Source organism: Echeneis naucrates, chromosome 5 (genome assembly GCF_900963305.1).
Source record: "Echeneis naucrates chromosome 5, fEcheNa1.1, whole genome shotgun sequence".
NCBI lineage: Eukaryota > Metazoa > Chordata > Actinopteri > Carangiformes > Echeneidae > Echeneis > Echeneis naucrates.
In genome coordinates this window covers 25,402,745-25,430,272 of record NC_042515.1, presented here as the reverse complement: position 1 = coordinate 25,430,272, position 27,528 = coordinate 25,402,745, and the positions used below count along the sequence as shown (strand labels likewise).

Genomic DNA, 27,528 nt, shown 5'->3' with positions numbered 1-27,528 from the left:
ACCCAACTTAAACAGAAGAGGACTACTATTCTCTCTCTTTCTCTCTTTCTTTCCCCCTCTCTCTCAACCCAATCGGTCGAGGCAGATGGCCGCCCCCCCGAGCCTGGTTCTGCTCGAGGTTTCTGCCTCTGAAAGGAAGTTTTTCCTTGCCATTGTCACTAAGTGCTCGCTCATCGGGGGATCTGTTGGGTATCTTTTAATCATTTTAATCTATATGTAAAGTACTTTGATGTGACTTTACGATTATAATTATGGTTATGATCTGACACTATATAAATCAATTTGATTTGATTGATTTTGTATAACTGAAACCTGGCTGCAGCAGGATAAGTATGTCAGTATGAATGAATCTAAACCCCCTCACTCGTTAATTTTCATGTCCCTCATACCATAGGTTGGGGGGGGGGCTGCAATATTTATTCATTATTTATTATATTATTATTATTTATATTTTTTATTATTATTTCAATCAAGCCTATTGGCTGTAGGCCTTTTGAAAGCCTCACTCTTAGTCTTTCCCACTCAAACTCAAACCCTAACCATTTCTGTTAATTACAGAATACCATCCACCTGGTCCATACTCACAATTCCTATCAGAGTTGAAAATGGCAATTCCAGCAACACGGAACAGTTTCACAGAGTATGGAAAGAAAGCTTAAAAACGTATATATATATAGTAAATAATAAATACATTAATAAATAATAATAATAAATAATAAATATAATTATAATTATATAAAAAAAGTTCTCCACAGTGCTAAAAATTCATATTACTCAGTACTCATAGAAGAAAACAAGAACAACCCCCGGTTTCTCTTCAGCACTGTAGCCAGGCTGACAGAGAGTCATAGCTCAATTGAAACAGTGACCCCTTAGCTCTCAGCAGTGATGATTTTATGGACTTTTTTACAGATAAAATTCTAACAATCAGAAAGAATTCATCAGCTCTTACCTACATGAGACAATAATCTCCTACTGAATACAGCAACACCTGAATCAAATGCAACACCTACTTGTATGACAGACTGACTGTACTGGATCTTAGGTGGTAGCAATCGCTTCAGAGTGTCGCGTCAGGACACGGTTTGAATGTTCAGGGTGCATAAAGAAGAAGCAGAGTCCTTTAATAAAGTTCAAGCTGTTTATCTGAGTTAGTATGTGTGTGTGGGTGTGTGTGTGTGTGTGTGATTCGAAATAAAGTACAAATTAGACATAAAATATATTGAGGTAGATATCTCTATCCAGATAACGAAACCAGAATAAGCATTAATCTGCAGGCTTGGATGAAACATAAAATGGATATAAACTGTCATTAATCCGTTAACATCCAGTATGTAATGTATAAACAACAGAAATAAACAATATAGCCACTTAAACCTCTCAGGCTATTGCTTGTTAGCAGCTAGCTCCACGTTGCTCTATGTTGTTTTATGTGATGCGCTAATTGCACATCACATAAAACAACCCGATGGCAAAAACTACTGTAAAGCCTTCAAAACAGACTTATATAGATTAACATGAACATTCACAAAGTGTGACACAAGAATAAACTTATCACTCACTGCTCTATGGACGCACACACTGTTGTTATGGTGTTCAGACGAAGTTTTTCTCTGGACCGAGCTGAGCGCATATGGTGCATTTAAGGACCTGAGCAGTGTAAGAATTTGCAGTTGGCAAAAAACTATGAAAAACACATACAGAGGGAGGATCTTTTGTACACTTCTTTACATCTGGAATTATTCTCATCTCTGAATCTGTTGACCCGATTCTTTTATTGGAAGCCCAAGAAGGAGTTGGAGAAATCTTCAGTTCGCAGTTGAAACATTTATTATAGTCATAGGTAAAGTAAGGCAGCGCTGGGCTCCAAGTGTCAAGAGGTGAGCGTCATCCAGGATCTTCCAGGCTCTGGTGGTGCAGTGCCTGGTGTAGTTCTCTTGCAGGGTGGGCAGTGCTTTCCTGGTGGTGCATTCAGCACAGCGAATCACACTGTGCAGAGCTTTCCTGTCCATGAAAGTATAGCTGCTGTACTAGGCGGTGATGCTCCCGGTGAGACTCGGTGCGGTGTAAACTGTCCTCTGCAGCAATGTGGGGATTTTGAATTTCCTCAGCCGTCTGAGGTGGTACAGGTGCTTCCTTGCATTCTTCACCAGGATGAGATGTCCATGTTAAGTCCTCAGAGATGTGGATGCTGAGCCACCTGTAGTTCTGCACCCTCTCCACTGGGGTCCCATAGATCCTGAGAGGGGTGTTATGGTTTCTCTGCTTCTTCCTCCTGAAGTCCACAATCATCTCCTTGGTCTTGGAGACCAAGGTGCAGGTTGTTTTTCTGGCACCTTGACAACATTGCATCCACCTCCTACGGATAGGCCATCTCTGTTGGAGACTAAGTCTACCACCACCATGTCATCCACAAACTTGACGATGATGTTGGAGGGGAGATTGGCTTTGCAGTCATTGGTGTAGATCGAATAGAGCAGAGGACTGAGAATGCAGCCTTGGGGGACGCCGATGTTGAGGGTGTGTGGGTTAGAGGTGTATTTTACAGTCCTCACCACCTATGGTCTGTCTGTCAAAAAGCTCCAGACCCAGGAGAAGAGTGAGGAGTTCAGCCCCAGATCCCTGACCTTAGTGACTAGCTTGTGAGGACCTATGGCATTAAATGCTGAGCTGTATTCAATAAACAGCAGGCGCAATAACTGTAATGACAAAAGCTAACCATGTGGTGACATCAGCTGACTGTGTGATGATTGACTCCAAACTGATCCCAATATGTGACTGGTGTGTAAATGTGCATGTTATTTTTTTGTATGTGGAAATGTTATATATATCAAAAAAAATTTATGATTTCATTTGTGAATGACTGTGTTCAACTCAAATCAAACCTATGAGGAGTAACATTCATTGTTTCTTTTTTTATTAGGTAATGATTTCATACTTTTTAGCTTAGTCCCTCATTAATATCAGTAAAAGGAACACGGATGGCATCAGGGTAAAAGAAATAAAAATCACAGCCATCACTCCCATCAACTATGAGACATAATGGATGGAACTGTTAATATAATATTGTCATTATTGTTCTGCCATATTGATTCCAAGTAGTTATATTCCTGCCAGCACGTGTAATATCTTATTTCACATCCTTTGTTGATCGTGTCCTCTTTCTTGTAGTCAACATGACCTCAGTGGACCTCTTGGACCAGCAGTGAGCCCAATCCAGCTTGAAGAGTCAAGACTGATACATTCCTATCTACAGTGAGTAACACACAGTCACAACGTAACTTTAACACAATATTAATATGAAAAATACTGCTTTTAAGTAATAACTCTAGAATTTTCGCAAGTTATCCTCCTTTCCCCTTTGAAAGGAACCAGCTGAGGTTGTTCTGGCATTTCTTTTGGAAGCCTCCTGCACGCCTTCCTGGGGAGGTGCTACGGGCATTTCCCGGTTTGGAGGAAGACCCAGGGTAAGCTGGAGGGACTATGTCTCTTGGCTGGCCTGGCAATGCCTGGGGATTCCCCCGGAAGAGCTAGGGTATAAAATGTGGCCTTCTTTGCTTAGATAGCTGCCCCTGATAAAGTTTTCCTCATGGATAGATGGATGGATCTTCCCAGCTTCAATATTACATTTTCTTGTGATTTTACAGGGCTTCACAAATACTGCTAAGGGCTTTGTGGATTGAAGCCATTTCCAAACCTGTCTTAATGTTGTCTCAACAACCTTAATGTACTTTGCAAAGTTATTAATGTGCCCACATGCTAGTGCAAGGTGGTGATTAACGCAGTGACTCTGAGGAGTAATCAAATCCCTGATTTGGATCCTTTCTTCAGACATTCTCCATCTAAACCAAAACCACAAAGATTCTGAGAAGGCGATCCACATTCTCTTTAGCTCCTCAATGATGAGTTCTGTGATGGTTTCTCGATAAATGGACTAAAGATGGACTGTTTCAAGAACATCTTTGATTGAAAGAAAGTCAAAATGAGCCTCTCCATGAGCATCAATACAAAAAATATAAATTATGAACTTCATCCACTCAATATTTTGAATCCTTGACCTTTGAAATAAAATTTAGCTTGATGATCTGGCTTAAAAACAGTCTCATATTTTTCTAGCTTCTTTGAGACCAGTACCTTCTTTCAGTTCAAACAAAGTTACCTGTATGTTTAGGACTGTGTCTCGCTTGTTTTGCTGATTGATACCGAGCAGGCAGAGAGGAATGTCTTCTCTCCATCTCTTATATGATATGTTCTCTTATGTATATTGGATATAGTATATTCTCTTGTGGCACTCTGTTTGAATTTTACCGTCTGAGAGGTAGAACGTGTCATGTTTAGTAAACTTTTTAGAGCAGGGGTCTCAAACTCAATTCACCTGGGGGGCCGCTGGAGGCAGAGTCTGGGTGAGGGTGGGCCGCATAAGGGATTCCTCAAAAAAAAAGTCCTCAAATGTCATTAACAGTTTTAATGATTTCTTCTGAACATGAAGTGTCCTAAACATGAATGGAACATTGAGTGAAATCATGAACGGTTCTTCTGAACATGGCATCTCCTTGCTGCCAGAGACTTGACAGCGCTTCTTCTCACAAATCTCAACCACATTTGGCTTGAGAGAGGAAGCAGTTGAGACCCTCAGTATACAGTAGACATGCTTTAAGACTGGCAACCCGCTTGGCTCTCTCATCCCCTTGGCTTTTGCACATTCCTCAGCATGTTTAGTTGAATAATGCCGTTTGATGTTGTATTCTTTGTGCACTGCAACTTTATTTGTGCAAATAAGACGAGGGGATGCCCCTGTGCTCAACAAAGAAATACTGCGTCTCCCACTTTTCTTGAAATTGTCTGTGCTCGTCACCAACCTTCCTCTTCACTGCAGGCTTTGATAAAGACATGACTGGGGTATGGCACAATCTAATTGATTCCGCTTAGTGGTGCTCTTGTTTCACGTTTCAAACAAGTGTTTAGCTAGCTAATTGCGCAAAGAGAACGTCTTAACGCATAAAGTCATTTCCGCTTTGTGACGGAGCTTCACCTGCTTCGTACCAACTGGCATCGCGGGGTGTGCTGGTGCTTATCCTCAGCTCACACAGGGTGAAAGGCAGTGATTACACCCTGGACAGTCTCCATCCATCACAGTGTTTACCTGTGCATGCTATGTATATACAAACGGCTCATTGAACAGTGAAACGCTGCAGTTTGTTGTTTTTATTAATACGATTAAATACTACATACTGGTGCGCTACAGATACAGGCTTTGATGGGAACATAAACATAGACTTTATTATTCTTCCAGCACCGATGACAGGTTTATTTCTACAATGTCCATAGCGTCCATGATAACTACCGATAGTGCGCTGAACGTAAACAAGCTCTTCTTCTTCGTCTCCAAAGCAGTTCTTCCTCGTTCTCCACAGGGTTATGAATGTTTCTCCACTTACTGGTGGAAGTTTGGCGCATGCACTGTCACGCACCTAGCCCCGACACTTTCTCCGCGGGCCACACTAATATTATACTTTCATATTAAGGTGTGAGCCACAAAATATTGTACTGCGGGCCGCGAGTCTGAGACCCCTGTTTTAGAGGTATTGTGTGTTCTGCAATGCACGGAGCAAATCACTTTTCCTTCAAATCAAATCAGATTTATTTGTATAGCGCCAAATCATAACAAAGTTACATCAAGGCACTTTACATATAGAGCAGGTCTAGACCAAAGTCTTCATAAAATGATTTAAAGAGACCCAGCAGGTCCCATGATGAAGAAGCACTTGGGGACAGTGGCAAGGAAAAAATCTTCCTTTAAGCAGCAGAAACCTTGGGCAGAGCCAGACTCCGGGGGGCGGCCATCTGCCTCGACCTTTTGGGTTGAAAGTGGGAGAGAGACAGAGCGAAAGCGAGAGTGAGAGAGGCACGGGGTGGGGGGGGGGTAGTGTAGGGTGAGAATGAGAGCAGGAGAGTGGGATACTGAAACAGGTATAGGCAGGAATGGAACTATAAGCTCTGTCATACAGAAAAGTTTTAAGCTTGGTCTTGAAAATTGCTAAAGAGTCCGCCCCCTACTAGAAGTTGTTTCCATAGAAGAGGAGCCTGATAACTGAAAGATCTGCCTCCAGATTTACTCTTGAAGACTCTCGGAACCATAAGTAAACCTCCATCTAGAGAGCAGAGTGGTCTACTAGGACAGTAAGGAACTATGAGCTCTCTGAGATATCATGGAGCTTGGCCATTAAGAGCTTTATATGTGAACAGAAGGATTTAAAATTCTACTCTGTATTTTACCAGCAGCCAATGAAGAGCAGCTAAAGACAGGAGAGTTAGTATGTGATCCCTTTTCCTAGTCCCTGTTAATATTTGTCCAGCAGCATTCTGCAGCATTCTGAATCAACTGAAGGCCTTTCAGAGATTTGTTTGGACATCCAGAGAGTAATAAGTTACAGTAGTCCAGCCTAGAAGTTAAGAATGCATGGACTAGTTTTTCTGCATCATCCTGAGAGAGGAATGTTTCTCAGGTGGAAGAAAGCTGCCCTACTGACTTGTTTTATGTGAGGGACAAAGGACATGTCCCAGTTTAAAAGTTACTCCAAGATTTCTTACAGTGGAGCTGGAAGCCAAACTAAAGCCATCCAGACTGATTAGATGATTAGACAGCATTTCTCTGATGTGCTTTGGGCAAAATACAATGACTTCAGTTTTGTCAGAGTTAAGAAGTAAAAAATTTTGGGTCATCCAGACTTGTATGTCTCCAAGACATGTCTGCAGTTTGACTATCTGACTGACTTAATTTGGCTTCATGGATAGGTAGAGCTGAGTGTCATCTGCATAGTGAAAGTTGATGCTTTGTTTCCTCATGTTTTTAGTTTTGCAATTCCTATTTATTCCCAGTTATTCCCAAAGTTATTCCCAAAAAACTGGCCAAAATTTTCCATAGGAAATTAATTGAAACAAAAAAAAAAATCTCCACAAAAATTCCCCTTTATTAGTCACCTCGCTCTCTCATACCTGCATGTAGAAATGCCATTCAAATTTTAAAACGGAGGAAAACTTCCCAATACATTAAACCGTTTTCACATAAAAAGTAAACTTTTCAAACTACGAGAACTCAAAGGAGTAGTCCAAATCACTTTTTCCTCAAAGCTAGAGTGGAGTTGCTCGTTAACTTGAGTCAGAGAAGCATGAAAAAATTACAAAAGAATAACGTTATGCAAATTCATTGATTGATTGACTTTCCTTACTGTGGAGGTGGCAACACTGATTGTTAAACGTCTGTCCGAAATATATGGGCTAGGAGGGCCCTACTAAACATACCAGTACGTTCAGCAGACTCATTAGATCACTCTCATTCTGTGCATATTCGCACTCGTCCAGGTCATAGTCATATCTGTCAAACAATTGAATCTAACGCAATCGGTTCTCCAAACAGAAATGTGATCGGGTGACTTTTGAATGCAAGACGGTACGTGGGTTAGGGTTAGCTGTAACCAATTAAGTAAAAAAATCTCTTTCAAGAGTCTAGTTGGTACTGGGTCTAATAGGTAGGTTGACGATCTGGATGACGAGACTATAGAAGCTATCTCTTAGAGATTCAGAAGTGAATGATTCCAGATGTGTTGCAGTTGATGCAGGTGTTGCTGTATTCAGTAGAAGATTATTATCTAATGTAGATAAGAGCTGATGAATTCTTTCTGATTGTAAGAATTTTATCTGTAAAATAGTCCATAAAATCTTCGCTGCTTAGAGTTAAGGGGATCACTGGTTCAACTGAGGAATGGCCTCTGTCAGCCTGGCTACAGTGCTAAAGAGAAACCTGGGGTTGTTCTTGTTTTCTTCGATGAGTACTGAGTAATTTGAACTTCTAGCACTGCAGAGAGCTCTTTTATATGTTTTTAAGATATCTTTCCAGGCTCAGTGAGAGTCTTCCAACTTACTGGAGCGCCTAATTTCCTTTATGTCTGCATTTAAGGCGTGGATTTGGGAATTATACCAGGGAGCCAGCCTCCTCTGTTTGATTACTTTCTTTTTGAGGGGCGGCATCATCAAGATTTGAACACAGTGCGGCCATAGTGCAAATCACAAGGTCATCAACTCGTGTATGGGAGAAATCCTCATTTGAATTTAGATATGGCATTGTTGGGCATGATGAATAAATGTTCTCTTTAAATTTAGCCACAGCATCTTCAGATAAACATCTTCTATAGCTGAATTCATTCCTCAATGCTATGCAGTCCATTAAAGTAAACTCAAATATAATAAGGTAATGGTCAGTCAGGAGAGAGTTTTAAGGAAAAAATGTTAACTTGTCAATTTCAATGCCATATGTTAGAACAAGATCAAGGAAATGATTGTAGCGGTGAGTGGGTTCATTCACATGCTGGGAAAAGCCCATTGAGTATAGTAAGGAAAGAAACCCAGAACTAAGGCTGTCACTTTCTACATCAACACGTATATTGAAATCTCCCAGTATCATGATTTTATCTGTACTGAGTACTAACTCTGATTTAAAACTCAGAAAACTCAGAACTTTTTTTTAGATATTTTATTTATATTTATATTTTATTTATTATTTACTATATATATATATATATATATATATTTTTTTTTTTTTTTTTTTTTAAATAAGTTTTTAAGCTTTCTTTCTAGACTCTGTGAAACTCTTCCGTGTTGCTGGAATTGCCATTTTCAACTCTGATTGGAATTCTGAGTATGGACCAGGTAGACGGTATACTGTAACTAACAGAACAGGTTTTTCACCTTTCCAGTTTGAGTGGGAAAGACTAAGAGTGAGGCTTGCAAAAGGCCTCAGATTTTGGTCTAGGGTTGATTAATAAGCTTGATTGAAATATCACAGCCACCTCCCCTCCTTGACCTGTGGTACAAGGGATATGAAAATTAACATGAGTGTAGAGTGTAGATCCAACAGTAGGATTGCTTCTGAAGAAGCAACAATGTTCCTTTCTTGCTCTGTTGTCCTGTTTGCATCTGCATGGGGCTGCTCTTTTCCTTTCTGTCTCCAGGGGACCTGCATGGTTCTTCTGTTTCCCTGTCTGGCCCTGCTGAGCACCTCTATGGGGCTGTTTTTTCCTCAGGGCCCTCTCCTGGAACTATAAAACATAAACGTGTTTAATTAATGCAGCACATGGTTGGACTAGACTAAATCATATAGTACATCAGTGACAAAATTCCATATTTACATTAATTATGTCCAACAGTTCTACATTGAAATATTGTGAAAACACAACATTTGAATTTTCAACATACTGTATTATTCTGAAGTACTTAAACCGACCAGTACTTATTTTCCATAAAATGCCTTCCAGAGTCAGCTGATTTTTGCTGCATAATTTTGATTTTAGCAGTTAGAGAATGTTCCCAGCTAGACTGGTGCTACATGCAGATATTGAACCACCCATGTCCATGTTGGAGATTCTGACCTCTTATATGTGGATCCAGACCAAGTCAGTTTATTCTAGTCTCTCACTTTTTGCTGAACTGTCTTCTATCCCCTTAGTTTATTTATTTGTTATTATTATTATTATTATTAATATTATTATTAATAATAATAATAGTAGTAGTAATAATAATAATAATAATAATAATAATATTTTATAAATCCCCCCTGTTCCTGGCAGCTAGGAATCATTACTCACATGACCACTTGATTTCAGGTTTTTTTAGTCTGTTGGGTGGGAGAAGAGACACACTAATCATCTGAGTGTCTGTCATTCTGTGCAGGAGTTGTGATCTGGGAATGAACGTGAAGGTGAACACTGCAGCTCAAAGGATCAGTCACTGCAAAATCAAGACCATGGTGTCAGACCTTTCTCCAGAGGCCCAGCCTTACACCCACGTGAGACACAAACACATACACACACTCAAACTCAACTGTAAAGGGTAAACACCCAAAAGACTCACTCTACTTCACCATCTTTGTGAATGGATATATAAATTAAATATGCTTCTCTGCCTTGCTGCTGTCCTGTAGGTGTCTCGTCCTCCCAGAAAGGCAGCAACCTTTGGGAAACGTTCCAACTCTATGCGCAGGAATCCAAAATCAGCAGTCACCAAACAGGGCTGGCTGTACAAGCAGGTTAGTTCATGCCCACTGCAGCAACAGAAAGTGACTCAAGCTCATCAATCTAGATTGGCACCTCCCTCTCACCATTAGTTATGCTCTTCAGTTCAAGGTTAAATAAGAAGGCTCTCATGTGCCGTACAGAGACACATCTCCCACTGCAGCTGCATTGGTTTATTCTCAGTGGGATTTATTATGAATGATGAAGTTGATTTAGATGTAGATTCTGATACTGGTGTTGATGATGATGAGTGTGTGATGTATGCTCCTATAGGCCAGCAGTGGAGTCAAGCAGTGGAATAAGAGATGGTTCGTCCTCACAGACAGATGTCTCTTCTACTACAAAGGTTTGTGTTCATATAATTTTTACTGTGTAATCTGTAATCAGATGCAACTGTTGACAGTGTAAGTGACAGTAGTCTGATAGTATGGTGACCCTGAGAGCTCAACTGACTGTAACTGTAACTAAAATTTAAGAAATTTAAAAAGAACAAAGAAAGTTCTGGATGTAGCTAGAGAGAAAGTACATCCAGAATGGCAGTTTAAGTATAACAAACAATATTTATATATTTAAATATAATTAAGTGAAGCCGATGCAAAATCAGCTTAACCTACTTTTATACAGGAATAATAATAATTTGGATTCAGTCAAATATTGACTGACAATTTTTTGGAATGTTTTTAAGGGACTAGTGCCATTGGAGTGAGCAATATGTTATTTTCCAGTGCTCAATATTTGCAGCCCTGAGTCAAGGTAGCATGTCTCATCATTGTGAACTCATTATTTCATAATGCGAGTCAGTGTAATATAAACCCCACAATATTTAAACATTTTCATTAATTTTGACCTATATGCGATTGCTGACATAGAGGTCTCTCCAGTGGATGAATTCTTGTATAACAAGTGTTATATCAGAAATACTGAGAGTAAAGCTGATAGAAATGGTTTATTGCATCAGGATGCCTCTTGCTTTCAGATCAGCTCTCTCTCTCTCTCTCCCTCATGATCCTGATATCGCAAAAACCCAGGTAGAACAGAAAAAAAACAAACGTTTATTTTGACCTAAGGTTGAGTGGATTAGAATTTGGTCAAAGGTGACTGTCACCTAATAAAAAAAATCTTTACAGTCCAAACTGAAACATTCACATTCTGTTTATGAAAATTTTTGTTTAAATATGTGTATGTCTGGGCAACTCGGCAGCGTAGTAGTTAGCCCTGTTGCCGCACAATAATATCTAGGTTAACTGGTGACTCTAAATTGCCCACAGGTCTGAATGTGAGTGTGGTTGTTGGTCTGTGTCTCTGTGTGTTGGCCCTGTGATGGATTGGTGACCTGTCCAGGGTATGCCCTGCCCCTCGGCTGGAACTTTGGCTGGGATTGTCTCCAGCACCCACCGCAACTTGGAAATGGAAAAGTGGTAGATAGATGGATGTGTATGTTGATGTTCAACTATGTTTCTCTTAGTGATTTCCAGTGTTAAAGACACCACAGGGAGGTGTTATTGCATCTTAACTGTCCTGTGTTGGGACCCTTGTCATACCAACTCGCGAAACTGCCTTTCCTGCACTTTTCAGCCTCTAATAATCTTGAGCAGATTCCAGATGATTGCTGCACTTGAGATGTACAGTAGACACACTTTTAGCAGAGATAAGAACAAAACCCCCACAGGATTAAAGGTTACATTGTTTTGTCTTCTGGTGCTGACTGAGTCACTACATCACAGTGACCAGGGTTAAGCCATTGCTTATGTTACAGACTGGTGATGACACACATTGTCTGTATTTTATGTCTTATGTAGACGCTCTTCCCTGTACACAGGGGGCTTCTATTCATTCTGAACACATCTGATTTGTTCCAGTCTCCTTTCCCTCTTTGCCTGGCCCAGCTGTGTATTGGTGAAGGGGACTTAGAGGGAGGGAATGATCGAGGCAGGAATGTGTGACAGTGCAATTTACCACAGTGATTGCTATACCAGTGAGGACCAAGGGCTAAAGTATGAACAGGAGGGAGGAGTGGGCTGTATTTCACAGGCCTAACCCTAACCCTCAAACAGATGCAGCATATGCTAATGACTGAAAAGACAAGATCAATTGTGATCCAAAGCTATCTGTTGGCTGTGATTCAGCGTTTTAGGGTGCTCAGTAATGTTCTGGGTTTTTAGGGTGGCCTTAATCTTGAGGATTTTCTGTGTTCAGGGAGGTCTGGGTAGACAGGGTTTTCAGTGTCTTCAAGGTCATTAAGGTAAAGGACATTCAAGGTGTTCAAGGTGTAGTATTGAGGGTGGACAGGTTCACTGCGGACAGGTGAAAGGCAGGAAAGACCAGGTAGTCATGCCCCAGCTGCATACATGCAGGCACATGGACACAAACAGAACCTGAGACCAACCAGGAACAGTATGAGGAGGGAATGCAAGAGACACAGACAGAAGGAAGACAAGACCTGACCCTCACACTTCAGTGTTCATAGTAGTCTGGGTCATTAGTGTTCACAGTGGTCAGGGATTGAGGTGGTTTGTGTTTTCGGCTTTGAGGGTGGTCAGAGTATTCATGGTTTTCAGGGTGTACAAGGTCATGGTCATGGCCTCCAGTGTTCAGGGTTTTTAATGCAGTAAATATTCATGACATACTGCACCGGTGTTCTGGGTCAACAGTGTGCCCTTTAGTGCGGTCAGTCTTAATTTAGGGTGGGCATAATTAATATAAAACTACTCACTAGAAAAGGCAATATACTGCATGTAAAAATAATTAAAAGCAAGTAGATATAGTCAAGCCACTGTATTATAAAAAAATAACACCCTTCAATAAAAAACAGAGCAGTATCCAATAAAAAATAAACAGCAAACATTAGTGTAGCCACCATACTTAGAAATTACTTAACTGTTACAAATAGAATATCAGCGAATAGCACAGATGTAGACAAACCACAAAATGTATTATAAAAAGGGAGCACTTATCTTATATGCTCTTTATCAAAAATAGGCAATATCAAAAAGAAAGTGTATCTAATAATAAAAATAAACAAACTTTTAACCCACTCATATAAACTACTTAACTGTGACAAACAAAATTAACAAATGTAAACATGACATTAGTTGCAGTGTCAATTCAAAATAGTTAAACAACCGCAAAGCAATGCTTGTACACTGTGCTTTGTTTGCTGATCATCATAGTTGACACCAAATCCAAATGAAATCAAATCAAATCAGATTTATTTGTATAGAAAATCATAACAAAGTTACATTAAGGTACTGTACATATAGAGCAGGTCTATACCAAACTCTTTATAAAATTATTTAAAGAGACCCAAGAGATCCCCCGATGAGCAAGCACTTAGCGACAGTGGCAAGGAAAATGATGATAATGATCAAATATTAAACAGTCCACTTTTAATTGCAATACTATTTGAGACCGAATTTGTGGCTGTTTGGATTTCAGTTAAGTTTGTTAAGTTTGTCTTTAGCTCCTCTTCTGTTTAATTTGGATTTAGTTGCTTTTCTAAATGTAGGTGGTTGGGGGACTGACACAGTTTCTACGGCCCTAAACATAGACAGAGACTCTATTCTATTCTCTGCAGGTGACCGCTCTGACTGAGGCGCAGAGGAGTGTGTTAAACTGAGGCATTGCCTTCTGGTCTTGACTGGGGATTGTCAGGGTTTTGGATTTGTAATAAAATCTGCCATATTCCTAGATATGAGAACGGCCCCATCCACGGTAGGATGGACACCATCTCTCCTAATCAGACCAGGTCTCCCCCAGAAAGCCATCCAGTTATCTATGTAGCCCACGTTGTTTTCAGGACACCACCTTGACAGCCAGACAACATGTGGCTATACGTGTCATCACTGGTCCGATTAGTCCGATCCAAAATGATCCCACACCATGGGTTGGGAAGAGGATGGAATCCCGTTCACTCGCAATGTTTGTTCAAGGTTTACTCTCCACTGTTTTTTCCAGCATTTGCATACTGACTGCTGATTGGCTCCTGGGAAATTCAGGGAATTCTGATTGCCTCTGAAGACAGAGTGAAAAAAGCAGTGCTGCTCTCTCTACTGTGCCTGCTCTGAGTGTATCTCATCACACAGCATGCGCTGTACCAAGTTTTGATAAAGTTTTGTGAGGGCTGAAACGCACCGAATTGCCATTGTTTGCCTTTGTGTATTGAACCAAACAGGACATATTGGATATTTTTAATAAAATATTTGAATATTGTTGCATACCTAAGACAGACACATGGATAATTTTATTTTCCTTCTGTATCGTAATATCATCATCATCATCACACCGGTTGTTTTCTGCTGTCTAATTGTGTGTTGTTGTGCTTCAATCACAGACGTTGATAAATCTTGCAGATAAGTGGGAGTGCCAGATTTGTTCCCTGTGTATCTGTGTGTGTTTGTTTCTGTAGGGGTGTATGTATGTGCGAGATCTCATTGGTGTACACAAGCAGCAGGTACAGTTGGCTCGAAGCTGAGATTCTTGCAACACTGAGTCACATGGTCAGATCATTATCTCAAGTCACTCTCTTTCACTGGATGTCTCCCTCTTGCTCTCTCTCATTGTATTGTATGCTTGCACAAGCCCATCCCCCTCTCAGATCTCTCGCTCTACCCCTTGCTCTCATTTGCTGCTTCTCCTCCTCTCTCTCTCCCCCTCCGTCATACACACCCACTCATGAACACACACTCTGAGTGAGCAGAGTGTTGGTGCAACGCAGCGTTGGGGATCCAAGGTAGGATCTCAGTCATTCAGAGTGGTTAATTTTTTGCTGCTGAAATTTTCATGCCTTTGATTATTCAGTCAGCTCTGTGCTTCTGCTTATCACTGCTAAATCCTGGCCTTTGTAAGTGTCCGTGTGTGTTTGTGAGTGAGTGAGTCATTGCCCATGGTTATCACAGGGACCCTCAGACCACAATGGATATCTATTCTAGGCAACTGTCATTGTGGAGCTCCTGTGAGGAGAGCAGGACTGTTTCAGGATGTGACTGTTCTTGTCTGTGATACTATTCTATTGTCATCTTCACAGATGAGAAAGAGGATACGGTGCTAGGGAGTTTGCCACTTCTAAGTTTTCGGATCGGAAGAGTGGAACCATTGGATAACATCACCCGCAAGTTTTCCTTTAAGGTCAGTACCATGGTCACATGACAAGGCCTCCTGGAATGTCTGTGAGAACATTGATGAGTTCATGTGTTTCAGACATGTCAGGAGGCAATTCTTGACAGGGACATTTGTTGGTTCTTTGTGGTCTTGTATTTTCTTGCTGCTAAAATAAATATGTGGAAGTTCTCTACAGTTTGAGAGGCACATGTTAAAAAAATGGGCAGCTGCAGGATAGTGAGTGTTCTAAGAGCCAAGGTTCTGTCAGGAACCTTGGCTCCTGACAGAACCTTGGCTCTTAGAACTCAAATGTCAGGGGAAGACTGCTTGTGCAATGACACTCCTTGCTGCATTGCTGTGCCTTGGAGTGGGGTGTGGGTCTGAATGTGACTGAATGAAGGTAGATGATTGAGTCACACGTTATTTATGACTAGTATGCCCCATGGGGACCAGAAAGTCCTGGTGTCATCAAGGGGAGAGCTAATGGTTTTGCACAATTAGAGGCAACCTTGAACTGGGACTCCCAGTCTCTTATCGTTGATGTGCAGTTGTGTACAACGTGTGGCTGATGTTGTGTACACTGTGTCCCCAGATGTCATAGCACACTGAGGATGGGCTCTAGGTTTGCGCCATTTCTGGGTCCTTGTATCATATGTCAGACTGTCAAGGCTCTTGACAGGGATCAGAAAGGTCTCCTATACAAAATCAGCTTCAAAGACAGCCCCCCCGCAAATCCTCCCGTGACAGAGCTGAACATGAAGGTGTTTTGTTGTTTGGCTGACCCTAGATCCGCTGACTAAAGGTTTATGTAAGAAGAGAAAGCTTCCCCCTCTCCCTCCTGTCCCCTCTCATCTCCCTCTCCTGGCTGCCCCACTCTCCTCTTGCGTGTGTGTCTCTATCAGGTAAAGAGCAAAGACCGGGCTATGTAGGCACACTGTAGACACACTGAGACACTCACTCCATCATGATGATCAGACTGACAATGACCGTGTATCTGAACAAGAGCAGATGCATTAGAGTTCTAAATATAGAGGAAAAAATAGAGCTGGAGGAGGAGGTAAATATAACAGACTATAATAGAGAGTCAGTCGTGTGTGATGGTGTCATCAGGGTGATGTTGAAGTCACTGGTCATCATGTAAATCACAGTCACTATCAGACACATGAACAACTCCATCTGGGCCCATACCTTACACTTGCACCTGGCCTGGTCTTGGACCGAGAGAAGACTTTCAACTTTACAACATAATTTTACTAATCCACAGTCAGATTATTTCCACAAGTCAACACCCTTCAACACAAGAGTGTTTTTTTCAAAGTGCTGTTTTGTTTTTTCTGTTTGTTTGTTTGTTTTTGTTTCTGTTTTGACGGTGTTCTTTGACACAGTGTCAGGGCTCTGACAGGATTTTTTTAGCTCAGGAAATCAATTATTTTATCTGTAATGTAGTCTGTGACTTAAGAATTTCCCTTTGTACTCTTCTCCCTCACTATCCATGAGTTCCACTTTCTCATCAGCTCTTTTTTCTCATATTAATGCTTTGTTTGTGCATATCTATGTAGAGACAGGAACAGCAGGACTGTGACTTGACCCTCCACTGTAGTAGTACAGAGATGTTCTGGATGTGAGAGAAGATGAGTGCATTAAGGGTTTTGTTGGTGGAAACCTACCTTTACTGCATGGTAGAGATTTTGACTGAACAGGCAGGTCTCAATTCTCTGATTAGGTCCTTAAACTATCCAACCAGAATCCAGAGACATGTCCAGCCTCAGTGAACATGCTTCTTGTCTTTAGTGTTGGGAGAGTGTGATTCTTGTAGTCATCACCGTGGAATGTGGTTGTGCCTTAACGTGTACTGACAGGTGACACAGTGCAGCAATCGCTTACGTAATAAGAGATAAATTTCAGAGAATGCTAGCCACTGTGTGTTTAATGAGGTGGACTCCTCATCTTCTCTCTCATTGGATGACATTTTGCAGGGAGGGGCCTGTCCCAGCATGCCTCCCTCTAAACTGCCTGGTAATTCCTTTCCAGCCACTACTATTTACAACAGTATCTTTTCAGAGGGACCCTCAGAGACCAAGATGTTGGTGAACAACACGTTCAGAGGGAGTCATGGAAACAGGAGTTCTAGTAGTCTCTGAGTTCTGGTTTGATTCTGGTTATTTCATAGAAACAGGTTTCTGACTTCCGGTGGAAAATGTCAGGTTGTAGACCGACATTTTCCACCGGTCAGACCAATTAAGTTTGCTGTCTGTCTTTGCCTCACTTGGTGACGTTATTACAACCTACCTTACCATAGGTAGTCCTCCTAAGTTTTCTACTGAGTCAGATGTCTGAAGAGGTTAGAGGTTAGTTGAAATTCTCACCTCTCAGTTCAGCATCAGGTTATAGCTGATAGTGTGTAGATATGTGGGCAGGCCAGGTATCACCAGGAAGTGGGTTGTCTGACCAATAGTGCTATGACCATCCACCATAAAACACAGATACACATCACAGCACTTACCAACTTGGTCTGGATTTGATTTAGAGATCATTGCATTTTCTTAGTATGTTCTGGTAACAACTCTGTGACTGATTTCTGTCGTTATTGAATTGTTATATTTTAGGTTTCCTCCTGTTTTTCCTCCCTGATTGTGTCTTGTTGTTGTTCAGATGACCGAGGAAGTCACTAATAGAGGATCTGAGGATACCATTTTGTCCATTTATGTGTGTATATGTCTTATTAACTACAGGTATGGCATATTTCGACCATGTTGCCCCTTCTGGTTGTATAAGGGGTTGATAACATTGTCATGGCTCCCACAATGAACCATCTAAGGAGGACCATCAGCTGGCCCTCCCCTGCAACAGCATTGACAACTGGTCAGTTTTAAAAAGATAAAGAGGAACAGTCAGGTCTGTAGTCAGATCTTGATCAGATCTTTGGAAGTTTCAGTCTCTTTGCAGGATCCAGACTAGAATCCAGACTAGCTTGAACAAATAATCTGATCCCAGTTTTTTTCATCAGTAGCTCATTCACAGAGCAGTTGAAACCTGTTCTACCTGTAGTTTAACACTGAATATAGACCTCTCAGAGCCAGCAGGCAGAAAAAGCAGGACTTTGTCCCATATCTCACAGTAACACTCTGCAGCTGAAACCCATAACTCTTGATCCTTTATTTTTTTCCAAATAACTGAAGTTGTGTTAATGTTTGTTGCCCAGGCTGTATAAAACACCTCTATATACACACGCACACCTGTGCAACATGTTAAAGTTTTGCTACAGTCCTTACTCACGTAAATACCTTCATCCATTGCAGAGTTTATATTATTAAACCCAGGCTTTTGTGTGTGTGTGTGTAACTTTATGACTCAACAGAAAGTCGTCAGGTTACACCTACAGTATGGGTGTGTTTAAGTGTATGTTCAGTGGAACTTAGCCTTTCTCTTTAAAGCAGCAACAGATTAACACAGTTATAAGATTGAATTGAAGACTTAGTTGAAGTCTGAATTACGATTTGTATTAAAGTTTTGGTTTAATTCTGAGATAGGGTCTGAATTTAAGTCTGATCTCAGTGATCTCACTTTCTAACATCGCCTGCTATAGAGCAGGTTAGCAATTCAGCATGAGTTACCATGTTCCAGTAAGAAGTGAGCCACCATTGTTTGAACCAAAATTTCACCCAAATTTACGTTGATAGGTCCAAATCCCACTTTGTGGTACCAACCCCTGGTCTGTAGTTAAGGGTTCTGTCCTTGGTCAGTATTGACACTGAAATAAGAGTTACATGTTCTCACATCTGTCTAAGCTATTTTTCTGACTGTCTTTACAATTATGCCATATTGTTGGCTGCTTTAGTGTTTCACAACAGCTGGGATAGCCACCCTCAGTATTTTAGCATTTAGCTTGACCCAGAATGCACCTGTTGATCTCACAACATGTCTGGTTTGACACACTTGCAGTTTTTGCAGGGTGGTGAGTCCAGTTTATAGCAAAATTAATGAGTTAATGAAGTAGTGATGAGCAAAATTATAAATGACAATGTACATACAACATGTAGTAGTTGTAGTGGTATGTGTGCATGTGTATGTGTGTCAAGGAATACTTTTCAATAGCTTTCTACTGCTGCTTTTTGAATGGTTGTATTGACAGCATTCTTCTTCGAGGCTGGACTTGGAGAGTGGGTGAACACACACACACACACACACACATACACAGTTAACAATGGAAACAAGTGAACCATACAATTTATATTTGGGTCCAACTGTTGTAGCCCCGAGACCACCAGTATCCAATCTGATCGGTCTGTCTTACGTCTTTATCAAAACAGCACAGAGAATTGTGAAAGCTGTAATTTTCAACTATATTAGCTGTTACCACCTGCAACTAAGTTTGATACCAGATTATCTCGTACTGGAATCATCAAGTCAGACAGGTATAGTCCAACATTAGGTACTTAACTTTATTTCATTTGTTCCTACTTTACACTTAATTCTCTAGTATCCAACACAACTTCCAAACTCCTGAATGTCATCAGAACTCAAAATGCAGCTGAGACAGAAACATACCTGCCAACAAATATTTGCCAAAATTTGCCAAAAAATCAAATATTTATCATCACACTATGAAAAGCCTCCCTGTGAACCCTGATGTTTGATTCAGCCTGAAAGGACTAGAGTCAATGACGTTTCCATTGCTCAAACACCTAGTTTCTTACAATGTCACAGTAAATATGCTCAGAGGTAAATGGTGATTTGAGTTGTTCTGTTTAATGCATAGTGTTCACCTGGTCCAACATATAAAAGCCCTAGAGAAACGAAGAGCTGTGTTGGTTAAATTCCCAGATGTTTCCATATATATTTCCATATATCTGACAAAGGCCAGCTTCTGCAAAACACAGTTCTTCTTCTAATGTAGCTTGGTGGTTGGCATACTACTAACTTGTGCAATGACACCACCACCTGGTGGCTGAGTAATGATTGACACATTTACGTCACTGTTAACAACACTGATTGAATTTATCATGAAGCAAACTGAGTCACAATTTTTGGCCCAAAATCCCTCCTCCCCTCCTCCCACAACTTCTCACTCTGCATAGATGGTCACTCAGTCACTCCCTCCCCCCTGGCACGAAACCTCAGCATCATCATGGACCCAACTCTTTCCTTCAAGTCAAACGTCAACCACGCCACCAAAACATCTTTCTTTCACTTGCAACACATTGCACACCTCTGCCCCACCCTTTCCTCCTCGGCTACTGAAACACTCATCCACACTTTTTATCACCTCCAGACCAGGCTAGACTACTGCAGCCGCATCTTTTATGGCCTCCCTGTCCAATATGTACAATATGTTCAGAATTCAGCTGCCCGGTTGCTCACCCACTCCTGCTCCAGAGAACACATCACTCCCATCCTCCGTCACCTTCACTGGCCTATTCCTCCCTCTTTAATGAATGGACAGAAGGACTATGAGGTAGGGTGGTCTCAAAGACACACTCTCCCTTTTTCAGTCTTCCTCTCGGCTACTCCTCTGTTGCTAGGTTACTGCTGCTACTTATGATACAGCCCTTTAAGCCAATTGCATTGCTTTATGTCATTGCTAAAGGCGGAGACTCACATGGCTCCATCACGGAAGGAAATGCCTCCTGTCAATCAGTGACATAATTTCCTCCTGCTGAGGACAACCCTGCACACACGCATCCACACACTGAGTCCAGACTAGAGTACCTCAATGTGTTTAAAATTTAAATTAAAAAATTAAAATTAAAAAATTATTAAAAATTAATTATTTATTAATTAATTATTAAAAAATTAATTTAAAATTAGATTGAATCAGATGGAATCATTTGCCCATTTATGTGTTTCCATGGAGACTATATAGCTGACAGGAGGTAACCAGAAAACAGAGCAAGTACACTGATTTGGTTTATGCAGCAGGAGGATGGAGTAGCGTGTGTGACAGCAGTCTGAGTGTTTGTGCATGCTGCCCTCTTGTGGCACTGTGTTTGTTTAGATTTTCACACTGTTAGTCTCTGTAATGTGAGCATCCAGAAGGCTCCTTAAAAAGACAGGTATAGGCCGGAGTAGCAGTGACATTTGACACCACACGTTTCACTTTCTCTCCCTCATTGTCTTCTCCCTCTCCCTCCTGAGGTCTTGCTGCCTCCAGTTGTGGCAGAGAGAACAGAAGGTACAGCATATGCACACTACATATTATTAAATATGATGCACTGCATGTCTGCATGTTAGCTGGAGACAGTTCTGTTTGGTTTACACACTGAATATTCTGTTGTTAAACATTCTCTGTCAGTATTATATTGTTGTTACTAATGATTATTATTCAACAATAATGACAATAAATAAATTTGACTGAATAGCATGACTACTACATGCATGCCCACTACTTGCACCAAGACTTCAAACACTATTCCGTTTTAAGGAATCATTAAAGAAATGAATAAAAGAGGTTATAAGAGAGTCACAAATTAACCCAAACATGTATGTCTTTGGACGGTGGGTGGAAACCAGCGTACCTAGAGGAAATCCATGTAAGCACAGGGAGGACATACAAACTCAGTTCAGAAGGGCCCTAGGCCCAGGAACTGAACCTGTGAACTTCTTTTTTGTGGAGCAACTACACTACCCACTATGGCCATGAACTAAGTGTTGATAAAAAAAATGAGGACGTTAACACTGCCTCTCTGGGCTCTGTCTCCTTCTGCAGCTGGAGGAGGAAGAGGGTGGGGAGGTGAAGCTGAAGCGTCCTGTTGTGTTCTGCATGCAGGCGGAGCACGCTGGGACAAGGACTTACTACTTCAGCACAGACAGCCATGTGGAGCAGGAACACTGGATCAGAGCCATGAATGAAGCTGCAGAGGTCAACAACAAACAGAGGTCAGGACACAATGACATGACATGACAAAGTGCAACACAATGCAATACGACACAACTCGGCTAAGCTATCAGCAGAGCACAAGACAACACAATGACCAGCAGCAGTCAGTACACCCTGCACAACTTATTACGACCAGACTAAAGAACAGACTAAAGCACAGACTGAAGAATGGACTCACTCACTAGAACTGCTAACGGGTAAAATGACCTGCATGGTGAAGGCTAACTGCAAACAGAATAAAACATTCTGCAAATGCCTTACACACACACACACACACACACACACACACACACACACACACATACACACATCTATATATATTTGGGGCTCATTTGTTAATTCCATGCTGTTTGATCTTGCTGTTTTTTTCTGTTGAGAAAAGTGCATCACAAATATATATATCTATATATATTGTCATGTTGTCACTTTGTAAGTTGCATAAAGACACAGCCAGTATTTTGTTATGCAAACCTGTGTTGTAAAATGATAAATAAATTAACCTTGTAGTTTGAAAATCAATGCATTCTAGTAGTGGATAAATCTTACCTGTTGGAAGTTCAGGGTACACAGCGAACCCTGGCGGTTCTAGTGTTAAGCATAGACAAAAGAACCTCCTTCCTAGTCTTGTTTGCTTTCTCCTATTTGTGCTATTTTTCACTCTCTATGTCTCTCTCCTTTATAGAGCCAACTCTGACACCACGGCTGATCTCAACTGCATTATTGTGACCAATGCAACTGACCCACAACAGCACTCACTGACACAGAAACACACTGAACCTGACATTGAGCTACCCACCCACACAAAGGTCAATGGTTTTGACAGTCTTGATCCACAACCCTCTTGTATGCTCAATTGTGATCAAGAGGAAAAAAAGAAAAACAGAAGACTAGAGGAAGGTGGAGATAAAGGGGAAGGACCTGGTACTGACAAGGCACTTGATCTAAAGCACCATCCAAATGGTTGGAGCAACTATGACTTGAACAACATCATGCCCTACAACAGTATCAGCAAGCAGCCTCCATCCAGTAGTTACACTGGACATTGTGCGACTCAGGGACACTCAGAGCTGAGTTGTTGTCCAGCGCAGCATCAAAAGGAGCAGCAGGATAATGTAGTTCTGAGAAGGGGCTTTGTGCCCCGAACAGCTCCAGAGAGAGTGGCACAGAGGAAGAGCTCCATGGCCCAGTTGCAGCAGTGGGTCAACCAGCGGCGGGGAATGGCCTCCCAGGATGATATCAATAGGTAGATGACTCACAGACCTATTTGAAACATGTTTGTATGAGGGTCAGATAGTTTTAAGCTTTAAAAACACTGAAATGCCAAATGTCATAAAAGTCTGAGTTCACCGTGAGCTGCTGATGAACTCTTTAGCGTCATTAACTTGAGCATTAGAGAGAAAACACAGTGTCCTCCTAATGTGCTTATTTCATCTCCATGTATACACATGTCAAATTGATTTGATCTGAATCTGTATTTCAAGGAAGAGATAACAGATAAACCCTCTAGTCTCGCGCTGTTTTTATTTTTAAATAATGTCCATCTCTTCCTGTATTGTTCCTTCAGCCTCCCTCATTACTACTCAGGGAACCGAGGGGTCCTAAGTGACTACTACAGCTACCCTGGGGGTTCCCAATATGTGGAGGACTTTCCTCTGTACCCTCCAGGGGTCCGACCTGACAGTATTTGCTCTGTCTCTGCTGTGGGAGGGTATGACCAACACTGGACTTTGGAGGAGAGGCATCGCTCGCTGCGAGATGGACCCCATCAGCCGTATGGACCCCCAATGCCCAGGGATGCTTGGGGAGCACAGTATTATGGTGGAATGGAGACATCCATGAGGCGTCTGTCAATCCAGCCACGCTCCCGGTCTGTGCCCAGGTCACCATCATCATCAACAGGTGGGCCCTACTCACCTGTACCCCCAAACTTTGCCTCACCGGCTCGGTCGCTGTCGGCGCATTTTGACCGATTCCGAGGGAGGATGAGGGATGATGTGATCTACACTGACCAATCTGCCTACAGCCTGAGGAGGTCACTGAGCTCCCCAAAGGTGTGTGTTTGTGTCTGTGTGCATGTCGAATTATATTGCATATATAAAAGTTGCACAATCTATCATAATTACTTGATTTATTTTTTTTTTCAAAGGTTAACACAATCAAAAGATTGATATTAAATGTCAATGCAATCCAAAGTTATATGTAATAACACAGCAATACTGTGACTACCCTGCCAAGAAGTTTAATGCCTTTAGATGTTGAAGATCTTTAATATAACATAAGGACTTCTTTGTAGGTTCTCACTCACTCACTCACTCACTCATCTTCATCCACTTTATCCGTTTCTGCGTCACGGGGCTACTGGAGCCAATCCCAGCACACATTTGGTGAGGGGCAGGGTACACCCTGGACAGGCAAGTCCATCGCAGGGCCAACACACAAAGACAAAAAGAGACAAATGACCACTCACACCTACAGCCAATTTAACGTTGCCAGTTGACCTATACATGCATGTCTTTGGACGGTGGGAGGAAACTGGAGTATATGTAATATGTAAACTCCACACAGAAAGGACCCAGGCCAGGAACCAAACCCACGACCTTCTTATTGTGGGGTGACCACTATGCCGCCATGCTGCCCTCTTTGGAGGTTCTCATTAATCCAAATAATTCAAGATTCTTGAAACACCACATCTAGTCCAGTTACCAAGTTACCATAAATTCATCCGTCCGACCATCCATCTACTCTGGTGCAGTACCGCGAATGCAGCATTGCACCAGAGCCCCTGTTTCTCTGGCCAATTTCATGCATGAGTTTCCTCACTTATGAACAAGACCCCGTGATACTTGAACTCCTTCACTTAGGGCAAGGACTCATTTCCCATCTGGGAAATGCAATCCATCGCTTTCCTACTGAGAACTAGCCTCATATTTAGAGGGGCTGATCTGCATCCCTGCTCACACTCAGCTGCGAACCTGTCCAGTGAGTGCTGAGTGTCGATGGTGCAAAAGGACCACATCAGCGAAAAGCAGCAATGTGATCATCCGGCTACTGACCAGTAAGCCCTCCTCACCACGGTTGCATCTTGAAATCCTGTCCATGAATATCACAAACAGAATTGGAAGGCATAGTTCTGACGGAAGCGAACTTCCACCAGAAACAAGTGTACAGTCAATTAGCAGTACACAGCTTGCGCTTTGGGCATATAGGGATCGGATGGCCTTCAAAGGTGACCTCCTCCCCAATACTCCTGCAGCACCTCCCAGAGAACATCCCTTGGAACCCGGTCATACGCTTTCTCCAAAAAACACATGTGGATTGTATTCCCAGGCCCCTTCAAAAATCCCCAAGGAGTAAAGAGCTGGTCTGTTGTTCCACGACCAAGACGGCACCTTAGAGTAGACTTTTCCAGGGAGGTAGTGTGATACCCCTGTAATTGGCACTGGTCCGCTTTCTTGAAGAGACGGACCGCCACCCCTGTATGCCACACGCAATGTTGAAAAGGCACGTTAACCCTCTCAAGCCTCTCAACACCCAGAGCTTCCAGCATTTCAGGGGGTAATCTCATCAACCCCTGGGACCTTGCAATTGTGGAGTTGTTTAACTACCTCAGTGACTTCACCCAGAGAAATTGATGATGATTCACCATCATCCTCCAGTCTCCATGACAGAGAGTGGATTAGTGGGGTTCAGAAGTTCCTCAAAGTGCTCTGTCCACTGTCCTATCACCTTCTCAGTTTAGGTCAATGATGTTCCATCCTTGCTGTACATAGCTTGGATGGGCTTCCATTTTCCCCTCCTGAAACACCTCAGAGCCATCTAAAAATTCACCGAACTCTTCCAACACACTCTGTTTTGCCTCTGCCACAGCCATAGCTGTTGCCCTTCGGACCTGGCAGTACATCAGAACTGCCTTAGGAGTCCCCAGGGACAACATGTCCCTAAAAGTCTCCTTCTTCTGCCAGATGACTTCCCTGACCTCCATTGTCCACCATGATGTCAGAGGGTTACCGCCCCTTGAGGCACCCAAGACCGTAATACCATGGGATGCATTTGTAGCTTCAACAATGGAAGTTTTTCACATTGAACATTCAGGTTTGATGTCCCCATCCTCCACAGGAATGTGGGAAAAACTCCTTCAGAAGTGGAAGTTGAAGGCTTCTCAGACCGGGGCCTCCCCCAGACGTTCCCAGTTTACCCCCACTACTCGTTTGGGCTTGCCAGGTCCATCCAGGGGTTTCCCCTGATCAGTTGACAGCTCTGTCCCTCTCTTTACCATAACTTCACCTTTCTTATGGAATGGACCTTTGAAGTGACATGTTGCAGTTTCATTTACAATATGCGTTGAGGAAATTCAATGAAGTGAGACATGCGACTAAGGATCACAATGAAAACATGTAATGTGGATTACAGGAGCAGTGACAATCTGATGTTTTCATTCCATATGCTGTCACCATATATATCTTAACCGCTGCCCGTCATTCTGATCCATTTTTCCTTCTTTACTCAAATCCTTTCCTTCCTTCCTTTAGTACGACTACTCTGGTGATAGGAGGTCCTTAGGCCAAGGACTGTATCATCATAACTGCCCTGTCTCCCCCTCTATCCACAGTAAAATGGTATGTGCTACTAATATCATCAAATATCTCCCAATCACTGGAAAGGAAAGCCATTCACACAGCCAGATACACAATTACACAAACACACACACACACACACACACACACACACACACGTTCACAGACATGGGTAGCTTTAATATGTAGCTGTGGACAGCAGTGTGGTTGATCTGTGCTGACCCAAACTTGCTGTGTTTAAATGGGAGTGTGTGTGCATGTGTATGCCCTGTGTGAGACCAGGAGCTTGAAATATTGAAAAATTGTCCACTGTACACTGTTTGTGTTACTTCATTTGTATCTGGCCCTTGCATCCTGCTTGCATGCCTATATGTTTCATTTTGTGTTGTATTTATTTTTCAGATGGCGCCTCTTGGCTAGGTCATCATTGTAAATGAGAACTGTTTCTCAATTGATTTACCTAGTGAAATAAGGGTTAGGTCAAATAAACAAACAAACAAACAAAACAAACAAGCAAGCAAACAATTGTGGTGCGTGGATGCAGATTCAGATGCCCTATATGGTGTGTGTGGCAACAAGTAGGGACATTTGTTTGATCAACAGTTGTTGACAAGTTTACAACAGTTTAACCCAAATCTTTTGGTTCTCATCTGTGATCGGAGTTTTCTATGTAATGTTAACATCCTCCACAACAACCTCCACCTTAATTCATAACAGATACAGAGTCTGGTGAAGGTGAAGGTGATGATGCCCAGACCTGACAATATCAATCAGGTGAAGAAGGATGGGGTGAGGGGAAGATACTGCCCCTTTACATTTGTCCTGGTCCAACCCCAGCACACAAAAGCAGCTCAGCCAAAGATAGATCTTAGCATGTAAGGACCTCTTGTATGCTTGTGCTCTTGCCTATCTG

General features: G+C 41.9%; 1 protein-coding gene across 3 annotated transcripts in view; it reads left to right on the top strand.

Moving 5' to 3' along the window:
• plekha6 (pleckstrin homology domain containing, family A member 6) overlaps positions 1-27,528 on the top strand; it is a 93,225-nt gene that overhangs the window by 34,980 nt on the left and 30,717 nt on the right. Inside the window, exons 2-12 of one of the 3 annotated variants that reach the window (XM_029501185.1) lie at positions 3,172-3,255; positions 3,369-3,467; positions 9,727-9,841; positions 9,977-10,081; positions 10,341-10,413; positions 15,091-15,191; positions 21,316-21,336; positions 21,871-22,040; positions 22,724-23,284; positions 23,606-24,092; positions 26,571-26,657. In XM_029501185.1, the coding sequence (XP_029357045.1) occupies positions 9,743-9,841; positions 9,977-10,081; positions 10,341-10,413; positions 15,091-15,191; positions 21,316-21,336; positions 21,871-22,040; positions 22,724-23,284; positions 23,606-24,092; positions 26,571-26,657 (1,704 nt within the window). In that variant the 5' untranslated portion in view covers positions 3,172-3,255; positions 3,369-3,467; positions 9,727-9,742. Of the gene's footprint in view, positions 1-3,171; positions 3,256-3,368; positions 3,468-9,726; positions 9,842-9,976; positions 10,082-10,340; positions 10,414-15,090; positions 15,196-16,207; positions 16,222-21,315; positions 21,337-21,870; positions 22,041-22,723; positions 23,285-23,605; positions 24,093-26,570; positions 26,658-27,528 lie in introns of all 3 variants that reach the window. The other 2 variants (XM_029501187.1, XM_029501188.1) reach the window with 2 other exon arrangements.